An 18,640-nucleotide genomic window follows, 5' to 3' on the forward strand; every position below is an offset into this window, starting at 1 on the left:
ATTCAACCGCAACAGAAAAAAATTACAGTGTCGAGAAGTAGACAAGGACCCAAGTTCCATTTTGGGTCGGAAGAACTAGAAAACTCAAAAGATCGCCACTCTTCTTGTGAGGAAACCAACAAAGGGAGAATGTTGCACTATGTTACCCAAAGAGAGGATCAAAACTGCACTAAAACACAATAAAAAGAAAGCAAATTTTAATCAGTTGAACGACAAGATAATCGATAAAAAACTAAAGAAAGTTTAAACGGTAAGCATAAAAAAAAAAAACCACGCACCTGGGATGCAAGAGAGAAAAAGGAGAGGACGAAGACAATGACGTTTTGAGAAACGACAATGCAATGCCGCAAGAGATAAAAAGTAGAGATGCGCAAGTGAGTAAAAGAAGAGGAGAAGCAGAGAAAAAGGAGAAGAGATGAAGACGCGATCAGAAATTGAATGGCGAGAAGAGTCTGCGGTCTATTTAAAATGAAATGGGGCGTCGGTTGCTCCAGAAACCGACGTCTAGGATGCTGAAAAGATTGACGTTTTGGTTTCCTGTCAGGATAGTTCACGTCGGTGCCCCTCACAGCCGACGTCTAAAACCCTCGAATTTGGTGAAAATACAGGAACGTAGACGTCGATGCCCCTCAGAACTAACGTCTACATTGAAGAATGTTTGTCTTCCCGCCTTCCAAAAAGGCCTTAGACGTCGGCGTTTGACTACGTGACGTCTAATTGCCTGGGGCATTAGGTGAACAACATTAATTGTAGCCCAATCGATGTTGCATTTTCACGGGGATCCGACGTCTATTCGACGTCTAAAGCTGAACCGGTTGACGTTTGATTTCCTGTCAGTGACGTAGACGTCGGTGCCTTTGCTAGCCGACGCCGACGTCTAAGCTTCTGGGAATTTGATCGGCACCATTAATTGCAACCTAGTAGACGTCGGTCCCCTGAAACACTGACGTTAATGGACTGTCTTATCACATACCTCAAACAATTGGACGTCAGTTTGCGGCAGGTGCGACGTCTATGATGTCATAGATGTTGCCTGACATCGAAACTGACGTCTAGTTTTCCAATTTATTTACGATAATGCCACCGTGCAGTAATAGATGTCGAATTTTCACAAAACTGACGTCTAAGGGATGACGTTAAACAGCGTTTTTGTACTAGTGTACATTCCTTTTAGAAGCAAAATAGTATGAAGTAATTAAAAAATTGAAGATTAAAATAATAGAGGATAAAAAGTTGGAATATTAGTTTATGACTTTTCATATTTACAAATTAGGTTAGGCATTTATATTATATTTTTATATATTTTTTTTGCTAAAAAGAAAAGGTGGTGAGTTGACTTTAATCTATAGGATTTTGAAGGTATTCGAGATTGTGAATTTTTTTTAACAAGAGATAATTTTAGTCTGTGAGTCTTTTTATCCCTAATCCACAAAAGCACAATAAGTCTTTTCTTCCTTAATTTATTATTTTGATCATAACCATTTTCTACTATTTAGAATTAGAGAAAATGATTGAGAATTTTGTAGTGTGAGACTACATTTTGGCAGCACGTGATATTAGTGTTGAAAGATTGACGTGGAATATAAAGAAAATATTTAGTTGATGAAAGAAGTTTGGGTGACAACACTACTTTTAAGTCTTGGATTTACACTTTTTTAGTATCATTAAAAAAGATATTTAGAATAATACATTTAGAATTGTGTGAACTAAATTAAGAAAGAAAATTGAAATTTTAAAAATATTTGAATATTGAAATTGATGTTTCGCTAATAACAATATTATTTAAGTTTTTTCAGAGGATTGTTCCGATCATATAGTATAAAAATCCCTTAAATATTGATTATATAGTATAAAAATCCCTTAAATGTTCTTAATAATATTATATTTCATTTACTTTGTGATAAAATCGGACGGATGGTTTATTACTTACAAAAAATAAAAATAAAAAATTTTAATTTGTATTTTATTAAATTAAATTTAATTGAAATTAAAATTAATTTATATTTAATTTAATTTATATTATATTTTAATATTTTAATTTTATTTAATTTCTATTTTAAAAGTTTATAAAATATATATTTTTAAATGTTCATATGTAAATGAGTTTTAAAATATATACAGATATCTTTTAAATACTTATATATAAGAATAGCACACGGATAACAAGTGGATTTTTGATCCATCATCATTCCTAATCTTTAGTAACAAAATTATTTAATAAATGTTACTAATATACTCTTATTAGACAAAAACAAAAAGTAAAATACAAATTTCATACCCATCCAATTAACATATACTATTTCAGAAATGAAAACTACTAAGACAAGATTAGCTCATTGAAAATAAGTTATTAAATATAATATAGACCTAATAATATTATCAACATATCTATAAAAAAAAATCAATGTATAATTTTTACATTAAATACCTCATATTTATCTCTTATATTAAATATATATAACAAAAACTCAATTTTTATATGCATCTTATAAATTAATGCAATATCTTCAACAAAAAAAATATAATTTATAGCAATGTAAGGCCATACTAAAATTTTTATATTTCATGAAAAAAAATTACAAATTTGTTACCAAATTTTGAATAAAAAATTACTATTTCTTTTAAGATTTTCAATTGACAAATAATTATTCTTACAAAATTATAAAATTTGTGAATATTTCTTACATGTTTTTTTTGTGAAAAATGTTTTATACAAAATATTTTGTGAGCAAATTGGTTGGTATTTTTGCAAATTATTTTTCAAAACAAAATTTGTAAGTATTTCCTAAAACAAAATTGGCAGAAAATATGTGTCTTTTTTTAGTGGTGAAGAACATCAAAAGTAAATTCGAAATAATTTCCATCTTCTCACTCAAACGTCTAAATCTTTGTAAGCATTTCCATCAACATATAACCCTAAAAGGAATTTTCAAATAACTTTCATCCACTAATTAGAAGGTATCACCAAATTCCAGTGAGAACAAATAAGTGTTATCTTGCAACTTCAGTTAGATAAACAATGATTGGTATAAGATAAAACATTTTTTTGAATTTGCAAGGCAAAATACGACTAAATATAATTGACTCTTTTCACTAAAATATGCAGTAGCAGAGATATTAGTTAATGCCAATAGGCAAGAGACAAAGAAAAGCCAAAAAAAAAAAATATTCCATTACCAATTTGCTGATCAAAAGTTGCTATGGGGTAAACAAAATAATTCCAGTAACAATAAAAAAAAAAAAATCCAGAATAAGTTAAGCAAATATGCAAAATTTGAAGAATGAAGTTCTGTCCAACACTAGTCTTGTACAACCTTGATGCTACTCCTCTTCATCATCCTCTACCAGTATCCTCTTGCATGCTTCATAGCACATGAAAGAAATTCCTGCAGCTGGCACCAACTTCATGCAGCTAGGTCCCAACCCTTTGTACAATCCTTGCATCCCTTCTTGCTCAAGAATGCTTGCAAGGGCATGAATCACATTTTTGTATATTTGCCTTCCACTCAGGGCTCCCACTTGCATGTGCTTGCGTGCCACTTCAAGAGGAAATGTTGCACTGCTTGAAATAGCACCAGCTGCAGATCCTATCAAAAGGGTTTCAACATTGCCAATCTTCTCCTTTTTGAAAATTTTTCTGTATGCTTTCCTCAATGTGTCATATGCAAAGTAATTTGTTGCAGAATATGGTATTACTCCAATAAGGCTGGGTGTCAGGCCTCTGTAAAGTTCTCCAGCACCCTCTTCTCTCACTATTTTCAGGAATGCATCTAGTAGACCATCATACACACCCCTCTGCAAAATTACTAGTTCAGATTAAATTCTGCTTTTATTTTTGTCCTATGATAAGGTAAATAACAGAATATGTAAACGTACTCTATGAATTTACATTGTTAGATTAATCAAAACATGATGATTTTTAATTGGAAGACAAGTGTTTGCTTGCTTTTTATATGTACTCACCTGGATAGTCAAACGAGTCTTTAGCAACTCCAGAGGATATGTGCATAATGTTGAACTAACTCCAGCACAAGCACCTGCTATCAATGATGGAGGAATAGGGAGTTTAGGCTGCTCCCCTGGCTTTGGTGAGAGGTTCTTGTTAACAGTATCATATGCAAATAGCTGCAGAAAACAAAGTGAAATGTTTTTAGATGCATAAAAACATATCATTTAAGACTATATTGGATCTTCATTATGTCAAAAATTTGAAATATGGATTCCCAATAAAACATTAAATCCATGACTGTATCCCTCTTTTGCGTAAAAGGAATCAAAGAGGAAAGTGCAGTACAAAACAAGTGTAAATATTTTTTGCTTTGTAAGTGAAGTTTTGAGACAGGTTTTATGCTTTTCTTCAGTGGGAAAAAAGGGCTGTAAGATATCATGTATGTGGTTGAATATGTATCACCAAAGAAACAAGGAAGATCATACATTAGGTTGACTTAGATACAGTTTACTTGCCTTAAAATCAACACCTACACATGACAAAATTGACATTTACCAAAAACCAGGACCATGAAAAGCAGCAATAACTGATATCGTAAAGGGAAAGGCAATCTGATGATAAGACATCAACAACAGAAAAAAATCCTCTGAGGATGTAGGCAGAATGAAGTTCATTTGGTTGCAATTTGTCTTGTCATATCAGAAAATGATTTTAGGACTTAATAGGAAAAAAAGTTACACAACTCAGTTAAAGAGCACATATTCCATTAGAAACAAGTTGCATACTGAAGGATCATTTTATACATTTAACATTTGTTTAGTCTGTGAGCTACCAGTCTACCACCAAAAAGAAAAATCAAAAGGAACAATCAAGTTGAAGTTCCTTATCAACATTAAGACACCTAAGTTAAACAACAAAACTGCAGCAGGATTTAAGAAACAATCAGGAAGATGTGACTAAACAAATTCTTCCATCCAACAATTAAACTAGCTAGATACAAAAATCAGATATTTCTATTGTGGTAGAAACAATATTGATCAGCCTGGGTGATTAAATCTAAATTCAAGAATCTCCCAGACACATCTACTTATATTGATACTACAAATGGTCCTACTAAAGACAAATCCAGCCAATAGTAGCAAAACTCAGGACATAATGAAACACACAAACCAACCAAGAATCTAATAGAATAAAGCAAAAAACAAAATTAACGTCCAAAGAACAAACAGATTGAGGCAATCAAATTAAGCAAGCAAAAACTCATTCACCCTAAACCCGAAACAAATTGTGGATACACATACACATAACCATTCACCACAATCCCATAAAAACTGCAAACATAACCATACAAAATAGTGTACAAACAAGGTAAACACGCGCGCGCGCAGGCACTTTTTGAGACAATCAAATAAGCAAATCAAAAACCATTCACCACAAACACAAAACAACCTGTAAAACATAATCATACAATGTGATGTACACACACATATAATTACCTCAATGGCCTTGCTGGGTGCAACCCGAATCACATTAACAAAATTACCCCTAAACAAGCCCTTCCATCCATCAGTCTTCATGATATTGCTGAAGACCTCCCCAGTAGAATTCCCACTACTTCCTACCATCAAATGAGTCCTAATGGTCTCCAAGGGTGCCACAGTGGTCCGTGACACTGCCCCAGCAAAGGCACCACTAATCAACCTCCTAAGAGAAGGGTTCTTCACCTTGATCTTCAACCCTTTAAAGACACCCTTTTTCTTCCCCTTAACACCCGCCACCCCCTCTTCTTCCCCAGGAACCCCAGTAATCTTCACCTTCCCCTCTGATTGAACATACCTAACGTACAACTCAGTGCAAGGGATCCTAATGTTCATGCCCCCATTGTGCTGGGAATCACCAGAAGAAGGGTTTGGCTCTTGAACGCCAAACCCCATTCCCACTTGACTAACGCTAGCAAACATAGCTACAGGGTCGTTAACACGCGCACCCCATTGAGACTCAAAATTGGAAATTGAGAAAAGACCATTCCTTTCTTCATCAAAGAGCTTGATCCCTCTACCACCCATCAATCAGAGCCTCTCAAAGATTCTTTCTTTTTGGGTTTCTTGCGAAGATAGGGGTTAATGAACAAGAATAAAAATAATATCAAGATATATGGTTTCAAAGATAGTGATAAGAAGATTTGGTTGGTTAGATTCAAAGAAGACTATTGAAGAAGATGGGCAGAGTATGGGATTGGAAGAAGAGGCGGCGAGAACAAGAGAAAAGGGTAGGTGAATGAATCAGTGTGTCTGCGTTTCCCTTCAGCACACTGAACAGGAAACACTCTCGTTGGTGATAATGTTTATATATGTATATATTATGCACATGTGAGAAAAAGTTGCTACTGTTACAATTTTGACATGACTAAATTATTCACATCAAAATCATGGGAAATTATTGGCAAAAAAAATAATGGGAAATTGACCCATTGTGCAAATATTCTAATTTATTTTAGCAACAAAAAAAAAGTTAGCTATAGATTTTAAACTATGAAAAATTATACCCTGCTTACTGAAAAGAATTTGTTGATATGATTTTAGAAGTAATAATTATAAAAGTTAATACATTTATCATCAATTTCTAATCAGATGCAGTGTATATCTGTTTTACATTATTAATTGATAAGTTTATTTTTCAAAAATAATATTTTAACCTTTTTAAAGTTGACAAAAAATATCTTTTCGAGAGAAGTTTTCTTATCCAGGTCAAAAGAATTCCATATTTTTTGTGAAAATAGATTCCAAATTTATTAAACAAAGGTAAATGTTTTTGCAAAAAATGAAAAAAAAAATCAAATATTAATGGTTAAGAAATTAAAAAACTAAAAAAACTTTTACTGAGATAGGTAGAAATTTATTCACTAACTTTTCTTTTTTTATTTTTACATTAATTAACTAGACCAATTAAAACTATTAAAGTCATACCATAAAATTGGCAAAACTTAGGTATAGTTTCTATAATACTGTTAATGTTTTTCCTCTCATTTTAGTAATACGAATAATAATCAAATTTATCAAATACATTAAATATTCTGAAAAATTAAATTTAATTGAAAACTAATGCCATATATATATATATATATATATATTCTAAACTTTATTTCATAATTTTATTTTTTTCATTTAATTACAAATTGAAATATTATAAGTTTATATAAAAACATTACAGAAATTTCATAGTAAAGAAAAATTGTTTATATAGGTTAACAAAGTTCATTCACGTTAATTTATTTTAATTTGAACTGGTCAATTTTCTACAAAAAAATATTTGTATGTAAATTTGTTTTATTATTATTATTTAATTATTTTTATATGCTGTATACTGTTTTCTAATTACAAATTTTATATATATATATATATATATATATATATATATATATATATATTAAGTTCATTAACTTTTATTGATTTTTTTATTGATAAATAAGTTTTTCTGATAATGCAAACATTTTTTTAAAGGATCATGTAATCACAATTTGACATATATAGTGAAGTTATAGAAAACATTAGTGCAGCTTCTAATACATTACTGGGTTGCCCTTCTAGTGTTATACAGAAATAAATAAAAATAAGTTATACGAAAAACTAAAATAAAAAATTACGAGTTAATATAAATATTTTATCTTTTCAAATTCACATTAATTGGTTCATTAAATGTTAATAAAATATTTGTAAATCAACATTAAATGTACTGATTGCATAAAATAAAAGAACATACACGAAAATGAATGATATATTTAGTAATATTTTTATATTTTTAAATATTTGTAATTTTATTATTTAATTTTGATTAGATTCAAAATTGTAATTCGTAGTTAAGTTTTTAATTCTTAATTACATATTTTTTTTTGAAATATTTATTAAATTATTTTTAAAGATATTAACATCGCGAAATTAATTAAGTCAACACTCTATTGATAGACTTGGTCTCGTCAAGGTCAACAAATTCATGCATGTTGTTTTTCTTGAAGGCAAAGTGCTTCAGTCAATAAAATTGACTAATAGAAAGAATAACACTGTTCAATAAGCTGCTTGAAAGTGTTGGAAAAAAAAAAGTCAATAAATTGTGACTGAATTATATTTTTATTTTTTAATTATATAATAAAAGTTGATTTTTTTTAAATTATTTTCATTTTAATTTTTAATACTTTTAAGTTCATAAATATTTATTCTATATTTTATTTTATTTTAAGTCAGACAATACTATATTATTTACCATTTATCATATTAATATTATTATATTTATTAAATAAATGTAAGTTTTATTTACAAAATCGTGTTTAGAACTATTATATTATTAATCTATATTTTTTTAATATTAAAATTAATTTATTTAAATGAAATAAAATGATATATTAGATTAGCTTAAAAATAATTTTAGAAACATTTAACAAAAGAGTCAATTTTAATATAATAAATATTAATATAAAATCGATACAAATAATAAATTTGTTCCAAATTGAAAGAGAAACACCATTATTCTTTATTTTAAAAAATTTGGAATTGAATTGAATAAACAAAATATATATAAGAATTAAATTGAATGCAAAACAATGAAATTTGATATTCAAATGTGGTATTGTTCAACCGATAATATCACATATCACATCATGGGCTTAATACGTAAACAACCAAAAATTTTGTAAAAAAATAAAATTAAAAGAAAAAAAAAACTAAAAACTAACATGTGAGATTTATACATAGTTGGTATAATACTCACAAAAGTTACCTAATTGAATAATTTTTTTAAAATTTGGACTTGAATAAACTAAAAACGACTACTTGTTTTCAACTAAAACTAGGACCAAATAATTAATTAAACAATAAAAAAATTATTTGATTTGTAAATTAGTTTAAATTAGTCTCTAACATTAATTATCAAGATTTTCTAAATTAGTCTTAAACTTAAGATAAAGACTAATTTAAAATGAATAATAGTAAGTCATTAAAACTTGGTAATTAATATTAAAGACCAATTTAAACTTTAATTCATAAACTAATTGTAACAACCCAATAATAAAATAAACTAACCTACTTCTTTGAGTGGAGTATTAAGCAGTACTTGATCATAATGTTTTAAAAGAAAATAAAATCAATAATAGAATAAAATGTAATATATAATCATTGTCACAACATGTATGATTTTTAAAATATTTGATCATGTTTTAAAAGAAAATAAAATCAATAATAGAATAAAGTGTAATATATAATCATTGTCACAACATGTATGATTTTTAAAATACATTAAGATACTAAAGTTCTTCAAAATTTGGACTTATGCATGCACTTGAACTCTAATAGTTTTGCTTTGTTATGTAAAATGATATCTTGAATATTACATTTTCAGCGGTGATATCTGGTTCTCCTTCTCATCACAATGTAAGTTACTCATACCTGGATCCATAACTCCAAGACCAACTATAAGAACCTTCTTCTCTCTTTCCCACCTAGATTTTTTCTCTTACATGATTCAATAAGTCTAGTAGAGTATAAGGATAGCTTCAAAATCCCTAGTCAACGCATAACACTAAAGTATGTTAAGACAAAAGCGTCTAAAGAGTAGACCAACTAAGCAACCCAGGTTTTGAAGTTTAACAAAAAGCATCAAACGAAATATTATTGTGTAGGAAAAGTTGTTTAAAACAGTAGCCTCTAATGAAGAGGCATTTTCTAACGTTTAAAGCCAAAAGTTGAAGTAATGTTTTTTAGACCAAACTATTTAAATGAAGTAGAAAATCACAAACAAAGTCTAAAAGAAAGTGAATCTCGTTACAATCTCTTAATAAACTATATGAGCGAAATAAGTTAGCTTCTTATGAAAAAATAACTCTATCTCCTAACTAAAGCTAAAAGAAAATTTCCATTCAATACAATGTTATATCAAGAAAAGCTTTGTAGAGAAAACATCGTCTAATAAGTGATTGTTAAACTCTTTAGCCTTTAAGAAAACATCTTATGTTTATGCCATTTGATGAATATACATTTGTCTTACCAAATGATACATTTAATTAATGAAATGATAAATGGTAAAATGTCTTGAACATACTACATTACTTAACGCTTATCAACATTCAAAACATTTAATGCATGTAGGAAAAAGTACTTCGTTGCTTGTATACTTTAGTTCTTGATATCCGTGTAGATCAATAAAGCAAAAAGATGTGATCATAATCACGGAACCCAAGAAAAAAACATTGCGAGAGAAGAAGAACATTCTAGGAATGTTTCCTTGAAGTCATTTGTTTTGTCACATCATACAAGACTGAGAAAAAAGCTCTAGACACTACAATGTAGACTAAAGTCAGACTTCATATATAAAGGCTATCAGCTCTTCAAAAGTCAACTTTTTTGTCTGATGGTCATAAAAAAGGGGAAAAGCTTGAAGAGAAGATGTTGATAAAAAGAGCAAGAAAGATAACATAAGAAGAATAGTAACGTGAAAGGAGAGAAAAGCTTAAAGAGTTCTTATATCGTCTAACGCTCAATAATCTTTTGAGAGAAAAATCTTTGTAAAGAAAGAAACATTGTTAAGTGTTACAGATTGTATTGTGTTTGAAAATATATCCTCTTTCTTAGAGTTAATCGTTTGTACCTTGTAGAAAATCCATTTGTCGATTTATTGTAAGTTCTGAAGAGAACTCAAATACTTGGTTGTTCAGTTCAAGTTGAGTTGAATGTCTAAACAATTGTCTAGGGTTAAATACTAGAGAGGTTAAACTCGATCTAGTCCTATTGATTAGAGAACCATAAGTGGTATTAATATTTTAATAACTAAAAATATGAGAATACTACGTAAATTCTTAAGTTTCTTGACATCTTCTATACCTTTAACTCTCTAACTACACCTACAATAAGATCAATTATAAAGAATACACTAAAATAATTAACATGCCCTCGTCCACATTTGTATTTTCAATTTTATCTTATAATTTTTTTTTTAAAAATTAAAATAATAATTTTTATTAATTTTATCTTTAAGTAATTGTTTTCTTAAATTTAATCATTTTTATATTTGACATTTTTTTAAACTTAACTACCTTTTAATTATAAAATCACCAATAAAATAAATTAAAATTATTTAAGTTATTAAAGTTATTTATATTTAATTTCATAGTAATAATAATTTTATTATTTTTATTATCATATACGCACATGTTTTTTCACTAGTATAATAATATATTAATATTCTAAATAAAATTCAAAAATATATTTTAAATTTAATACAACATTTATAAATTTTGTAATCCAAAATTTTAAATTTTAAAATTTCAAATTTCAAAATCTATAACTTATATAAATTATGATATTATATAACATTAAAATTATATTTTATATTATATAATTTAAAATTATATTTTAAAATTAGGTTTAATGTTTCGGTAGGTCTTTATTTTGGATCTAGAACTCTTTTTTTTCGGCGTCTCAATTGAATTTTTTTTTTGTAAAATTGAAGCAATTAAACGTCTGGTGTCAAATTTTCCGTTTAAGTGTGGGTTACGTGGCATGGTCAGAGTATTATTTTAAATGATGTGATAGTTTATACATGATTGACGTATATTTTATAATTTTTAAATTAAAAAATTGAGGGTAAATTGAGAAAAAAAATTAAAGAGGATCCCTTTCTCTCTAATCGAGGAATGCGAAGTTAGGGTTATTATGAGAAAAAAAACAGTCATTTTGTTGGATTGTGAAATTATGGTTCATGGGTGAAATTTTTCTTTGCCCTCTGTCAATGACAACTTTCTCTCCATTTTTCTCTTCAAATCTTCGTCTATAAATCGCAGCTTTCAATTAGTAATGGCATTGCAAGCCTTCACAATTTGAAAGCAAAGAGAAAGATCGTTTTCGATGCGTGTCACTTCGTAAGACTTCAAGAGTAGAAAAGTCGTGCCCAGAACGCCGTAGTAGAGAGTAAAGTTTCCAACTATTTGCCCAGATACTCCCCACATTTCTATCACTATCTAACACCAGGAGGTTCGTGAGTGAGTCCCCCACTGTGAGCGCTTCTTCTTGCTCTTTTGTTTTTTTGATGTGGTTAGATGCGTAGTCAATGTGATTGGAACTTGATTTTTGAAAGTGTGGTGAGTGGTGTGCCGTTTTGGTCAGTGAAGGCATGAAATTGTTAAAAAATATTTAAAACAGACCAATCACAAACTGTCACATATGCATTGTCAAAAAATTATTAAAAAAGTGTTGTTAAAAGAACTTTTTCTTTAAAACAATATGTCATGTAATCCAAACTTAATTATTGTTTGTCTAATTTAACAGTAGGCCTTTAAATGTTCAAGTTCTTTTTTTTTTTAAAAAAAAAAAGATTCAATTAAGACACAGAAAAAAAAAGAAAACCTATTTAAGATTTCAGACCAAAATCCAAATTTAAAAAAATAAATTCAACTAATATATGAAAAAAAAGAGAACCTATTCAAAATTCGAGAGTAAAATAGAGACCTAAATATCAAACCTTTAAAATTACATCGTTTAATAATATTATATTATATTTAAAATTTTAAATTAATTATATAATATTATAATAAAAACAGAGTTATTTATAGCTATTAATAATGAGAGTTCTCTTATAATTGTGATAATTTTTAATGTACACATTTTACTATCAATTATATTTTTATCAATATAATTTACTTTATTATTCTGTGTTTTATATTTTGTATTTTTTTGTCATATTCAATTATTTATTTTATGAATATAAATTTTATGAAATTTAATAATAAAAATAATTTCAATAATAATATTAAAATAAAATTTATTATTCCAATAAAAAGATAGACACCTACCTATTTGTACGAAGGAGGGTGACGGTGAGAAGAGTACTCTTATTCTTTAATTTATAATAATTTTTTTGTGAGCACATTTACTTTTTAATTTTACATTTAATAAGTAATTTTTAAAATTAAAATAATTATCTCATCAATTTTATCTGCAAAGGGATTGGTTTTTAAATTTTAGCCATTTTTATTTGATGATATCTTTTTCAACTTAACAACTTTTTAAATCAAAATAATTATTTACAATTAAAAATTATATAAAAAAACTATTTTTTATTATAATAATTTTTCAAATTTACTTTTATAGTTATACTTTTATTATCATAAAAAAAAATATGAACACAGTATTACTAGTATGAAAGTGAAGGATTTCGTAAAAAGGGACAAATTTGTATACTAGTACTACTACTAAAAATTAAGCACATGCCCATGTTAGTTACTAAAGTTAAGCACGTGCAACGTGTTCGTTGACTCTACCAATAAAATTTTGGAACTTATTGCAAGATTTCGAAAATGGATTCCTTTGAGATGCCACTTAAAACACAATAATTCAGAGTAGTTGAATTCGTATTAATAGAGTAAAAAAAAGTCAAATAACTTAAAGGTTTAAAACCATAATAAAATATGATTGTACAAGTTTTAATATTTAAAATACAACAAAAGTCTTAAGTAAATAATTTATCTTCCTTATATTATATTGAAGTTAATAATCTTTATCAACATTTTTTTAATAATTAAAGGTTTATAGGTATAATACTACCAAAGAAAAGTGTAAATAATTCAGACTGATTTTTATTATATTTAGTAAAAACCGTACATTAAGCCCAAAAAAAATTTATTATTACGTTTTGTTGTTGAAGCATTTTCTTTTTATTCATTGAAATTTTTCTTTTCAAAATAATTATGTGATTTAATTGTTATAGAGAATTGTGTACTTTTATTTCTTAAACATACTTTATAACTTTTCTAAAGACATTTTTGACAAATAAAGTTTTTTTTTTTTTCATACTATACTTATCATTTTTAAAAGCGAATGATCTAATTACTCCATAAATTTAAACCCTAATTATTTTAATATTTAAAAATAAAATAAAATATTATTGAATAGAATGCAAAAAGAGTAGAGAAGACAAATAAATTAGTATCTCTCGATCCTGTGTGATATTTTTATAAATTATTAAACCTTTCTTTGTGAAAGGTTTTCAAAAACACTATTCATCACTCTATAATGTTTTCTTATGATTTCATCATGCATGTATAATGATGTGTCCTTAGACAATATGTCTTAGACGATACAATTGATTATGACATCTCTAGATGATATGTCTTAGACGTTTGATCCTAGAAGCTATATGACACTTATGATAAACACGTTAACACAAATCACTCACTCAACGAGCTCATACTCAAAAGGGTCCTTAGACAAATGAGTTTATCTCCCACTAAGGGTTTTGTGAAAATATTAGGAAGCTGATTTTCTATATTTATATATTTAAATCAACAATACCCTTTTTGACATAATCTCGAATGAAGTGGTATTTGATTTGTGTTTAACACGAGAATGTAATATGATATTTTTTTATAAACTAATTTAAGCATTGTTATCACATAATATAGGGATCTTACTTTTGTAGACGTCATAGTCTTCAAGTTGATTCTTAATCAACAAGAGTCGAGAGTAACAACTCATAGTTGAGATATACTCTACTTTAGTTGTAGAGAGGGCTATTGTTCCTTGCTTATTGCTTGTCTAAGAAACTAGATTGCCTCCAATGAAGTGGCACCCTCCATTGGTGTTTTTCTCTCAATTTTGTCTCCTACATAATCAACATTGCAGTATCCTTGCAATCCGATAGTTTCTCGTCCTTTGAAACAAAGAACAAGATTAGAATTTCTAATAAGACAACAAAAAATGCGTTTGACTATAGTTAAATGTGTTTCCTTAGGGTTTGACTATAATCTTGCACATAAGCAGATGTTAACCCTGATATCTGGCCTAGACATAGTTAAACACAAGTGAACCTATAATTTGACGATACACGGTGTTGTCCACTTTTACAGAGCTCTCGTCTAGCCCTAGGCTTGTCGTTGGATTCATTGAAGTGTTCGTCTCCTTTGCTTTGTCCAACTTCAAATTTTTAAGAAGCTCTTTGACATACTTTATTTGATGTATGAAGATAGCGTCTGATTCTTGCTTGATTTGCAGCCCTAGGAAGAGCTTCAGTTCTCCCATTATGTTGATTTCAAACTCATTCTGCATTAGCTTAGAAAACTCTTGACAAAGAGAGTTGTTAGTAGCACAAAAAATAATATCACCAACATATATTTGAATAATGATGCAGTCATTGTTGAGGTTTTTACAGAACAACGTAATGTCTACCTTACTTCTTGAAAAACCATTTTGAGTTAAAAATAACTCAAGCGTTCATACCAAGCTTTGGGAACGTACTTTAAACCATATAGCGCTTTGTTTAGGTTGAAAACATGATTAGGCTTCGTAGAGCACTCAAAACCAGGAGGTTATTCAACATAAACCTCTTCTTTGATATCACTATTTAGGAATGCACTTTTAACGTCCATTTAATATAATTCAATTTTACTATATGCAGCAAATGAAAGTAAATGTGCATGCATGGCTTCTAACTAGAGCTGTCAAAACGGGTAACCCAGTTCGACCCGGACCGACCCACTACGGGTTGGTCAGTTAGTGAGCCAACCCAACCCGGCTCATTTATTAGCGAGTCAGAAAAATCTGAACCCGGCTCGACCCACCACGGGTTGGTGGGTAAATGAGTTGGCTGACTAGCCCATTTAATTACAATTTTTTTAAATAAAAAAATTACAAACTTTCTATATTCAAATTTAAACAAATTTCACTCCCAAAAAATGATGTTAAAATGAAGACAATTCAAAATAATAATAAAAAGTACAATATAATCCAAATTTCATCCAAAAACAAACGCAAAAAACATACAAATAAGTTTCTTATATGCCATAAGTTTCATAAATAAAATAATAAATTAAAAAAAATAAAATTAGGTAGGTGGGTTGGCGGGCTAACCCGACCCACCACGGGTTCAACTCGCATGAGCCGGGTTGAAATCTGACCCGCATAAAAAAAAAATTCAATTTTTTCAAACCCAACCCGGCCCGAACACGTGGTGGGCCGGGTTGACTCGCGGATTGTGACCCATTTTGACGGCTCTACTTCTAACCTAGCTATAGGTGCATATGTTTCAGTATAATCAATACCATCCTATTGAGAATAGCCCTTGACGATGAGTCTGACTTTGTTTCTTACTACCTTTCCATCTTTATCTAGCTTATTCTTGAATACCCATTTCGCTATGATGACGTGTTTGCCTTTGAGCAGCTGAACGAGCTTCCTGACGTTGTTTTTTTGAAACCAGTCTAGCTCTTCTTGCTTAACCTTGATCCATGAGTTATCTTCCAATGCTTCATTGACATTAGATGACTCAATCTGAGAGATGAGAGTTACTGGTCTTTGTTTATAAAAAGCCTCATTCTTGATATCTTTCTTCAGATCACCTATGATCTTCTCTGGAGAATGATTTTTGACCGCTAAGCGATGTGACTTGCTAGGATCTTGCTTCTCTTCACAACTCTCATCTTCTTGTCTGGACCCATTTGGTTCATCTGACTCGTCTAGTAACTTCGATGCCTTGTTGTCTATCCTTATATCTGTAAAGGCATCATCTTGCTCTAACATTTTATTTTCATGCTTACAATTGTTATTTTAACATGTATGGCCTTCTTCAAACATTCCATTGTATCTGGGTATCATGACAAGAATCTCCTTTTGATCATTTAGTAAATATTCAAGAGAGATAATTTTGTCTTTTGGTACCTATTTGACATTTGGTCCTATTTTGTTAGTTTTGCGAGTCTTTTTCCTTTCGGATATAGATGTTGTTTTAGAGACTTTCTCTCCAGCTTTAACAAATTGACAAATTTTGATGAATGTATATGATGAGTTGGTTTACCTTTGAATCCTAGGTGGTCTTGTCAAAAGGGTGTTTGCAACTGTTTATCAAGAGACCTAAGGTGTGTTCCTTTCAAAGTTTCTTGTTAACACTTTGAGCAACATGTCATTTTCACGTCGAAGGAGAACAACGTGTCTAGCCTATTTGGTGATATTAGAATTCTTCTCCATTCTATCAGTTTTTGAAATTAATTTTTCGACTTTTCATTTAGACTCGTCTAGCTTCTTTTCCAAGTCATTGTTTTGTTGTTTCAACAAAGTTATATCGTCATTTGACACTTTTAAATCTTGTTTTACAAACTAGTTTTCTTTTGTACATTTTTTAAATTATTTTCTTAAATTTTGAAAAGTTTTCAACAATTTTGAGAAGTTTGACATCAACTCATTATATGCTTCAATAACAGGATAAAGATCATTTAAATCTACCTCCTCATCATATTCATCTAACATATGACCGAAAAAATCAACCATCATACATAAATTGACTTCTTCTTTTTCATCTTTGACGATAAATCCAAATCTTCCCATATACTTAAAAGTACATCCATTTTAACTTTATTCGATTCTTCATACATGACTACCAACATATTCCACATATCTTTGACATTTTTGTATGTCTGTACCTATTTGTACTCATTTTCACATAAAGCACACATTTTGTATCCCACACATTAACTCACAGTATTTTCATTTTTTTTTTAAATTGTCACATGGTAGTGTCATGTTTTGGTAGAATATTACATAAGTCTATTCAATTTAGTCTCCATTCTTTTCAAAATCTATTCAATTTAGTTTCCATTCTTTTTAAAATTAGTAATGTTATCACTCACAAAGTGGAACTAAATTAATAATTAGGTCTCATTACAACTCACATAATGAAATAATTTTATAAAATTTATAGATCCAATTACTCCTCCTAAATATTAAAATTAATGTTATTTTATACACTTTTAATTTCAATAAAAAAATTCCTATTTTAAACTTATTATACATTAAGTTAAAACATGTAAATGTCTTTATCACATTAAATTCATAAATAAACTAACAAGGAAAAATACATTTTTTTTAAATCATTTCAAATATTGAAATTTAAAAATTGCAAATGTCATTTTATATTTACATTTTTAATATTTAAAAAAGTATAAGTTAAAACACAAGGTTTTTTTATTGAAATTAAAAATTTTAATTTTAATATTTAGGTGGAATGACTTTATATGTAAATTTTAAAAATTATTTTAATATGTATATATAAATTGTAATTAAGTTTAATTATTTAGTTCCATTTTGAGAAAAAAATAACATTGCTGAATTTACAAAATAATTAAAACTAAATTGAGTTAAAATTTCATATATAGAAAATAAATTGAATAGCACATGATACTGTCATATCCCCCACATGACAATGCTACTATTACATAGCACAATAGTTACATGACATGTGGGAAAAAAATTAAAAAAAAAAAAATATTAAAAAAATTTTGAATTGACACGTGACATATAATGACATGATGGTAACACCAATATAAAGAAAATGACCTAATTAGACCACTTTTACAAATTAGAAGACTTAATTGCACCATATAACAGTTACGCTCTAATTGAATTTTTCAAACAAATTAAAAGACTAAAAGAGGATTTTAGCCTAAAGAAAATGATGTATTATTTGAGAAAGCTTATGTTAAAGATGGATTATTCCTACACATAATTCCTCCGACTTATGAAATCATGTTCAAATATATTATATTAAAATAGATACAGAAAATTTTGTTCCCCGAGGGGGTTGATTGCCACGTAAGAGGTAACCTTTTTCCTCCCTTGTAAGGACTAAAGAATAAACATGTAATTTGATCACTCAAGTCTATGA

General features: G+C 28.6%; 1 protein-coding gene across 1 annotated transcript; it reads right to left on the bottom strand.

Annotated features, from left to right (window-relative positions):
- Positions 1–3,148: 3,148 nt before the first annotated feature.
- On the bottom strand, positions 3,149–6,274 carry LOC106763100 (adenine nucleotide transporter BT1, chloroplastic/mitochondrial). The gene is made up of 3 exons (XM_014647279.2): positions 5,446–6,274; positions 3,964–4,125; positions 3,149–3,795 (listed from the first exon to the last, which is right to left on the bottom strand). Exons 1-3 carry the CDS (start codon positions 6,013–6,015, stop codon positions 3,322–3,324), a joined length of 1,206 nt encoding a protein of 401 aa, XP_014502765.1. The 5' UTR covers positions 6,016–6,274; the 3' UTR covers positions 3,149–3,321.
- Positions 6,275–18,640: the final 12,366 nt, after the last annotated feature.

The sequence above is a fragment of the Vigna radiata genome, chromosome 6 (genome assembly GCF_000741045.1).
Source record: "Vigna radiata var. radiata cultivar VC1973A chromosome 6, Vradiata_ver6, whole genome shotgun sequence".
In the NCBI taxonomy this organism is placed as follows: domain Eukaryota; kingdom Viridiplantae; phylum Streptophyta; class Magnoliopsida; order Fabales; family Fabaceae; genus Vigna; species Vigna radiata.

Coding starts and splice junctions, on each gene's coding strand:
- LOC106763100 (XM_014647279.2), bottom strand. CDS start 6,015: ATGGGTGGTAGAGGGATCAAGCTCTTTGATGAAGAAAGGAATGGTCTT. Junction 4,126..5,445: donor CACCCAGCAAGGCCATTGAG/GTAATTATATGT, acceptor TGTTTTCTGCAG/CTATTTGCATATGATACTGT. Junction 3,796..3,963: donor AGACTCGTTTGACTATCCAG/GTGAGTACATAT, acceptor GTAATTTTGCAG/AGGGGTGTGTATGATGGTCT.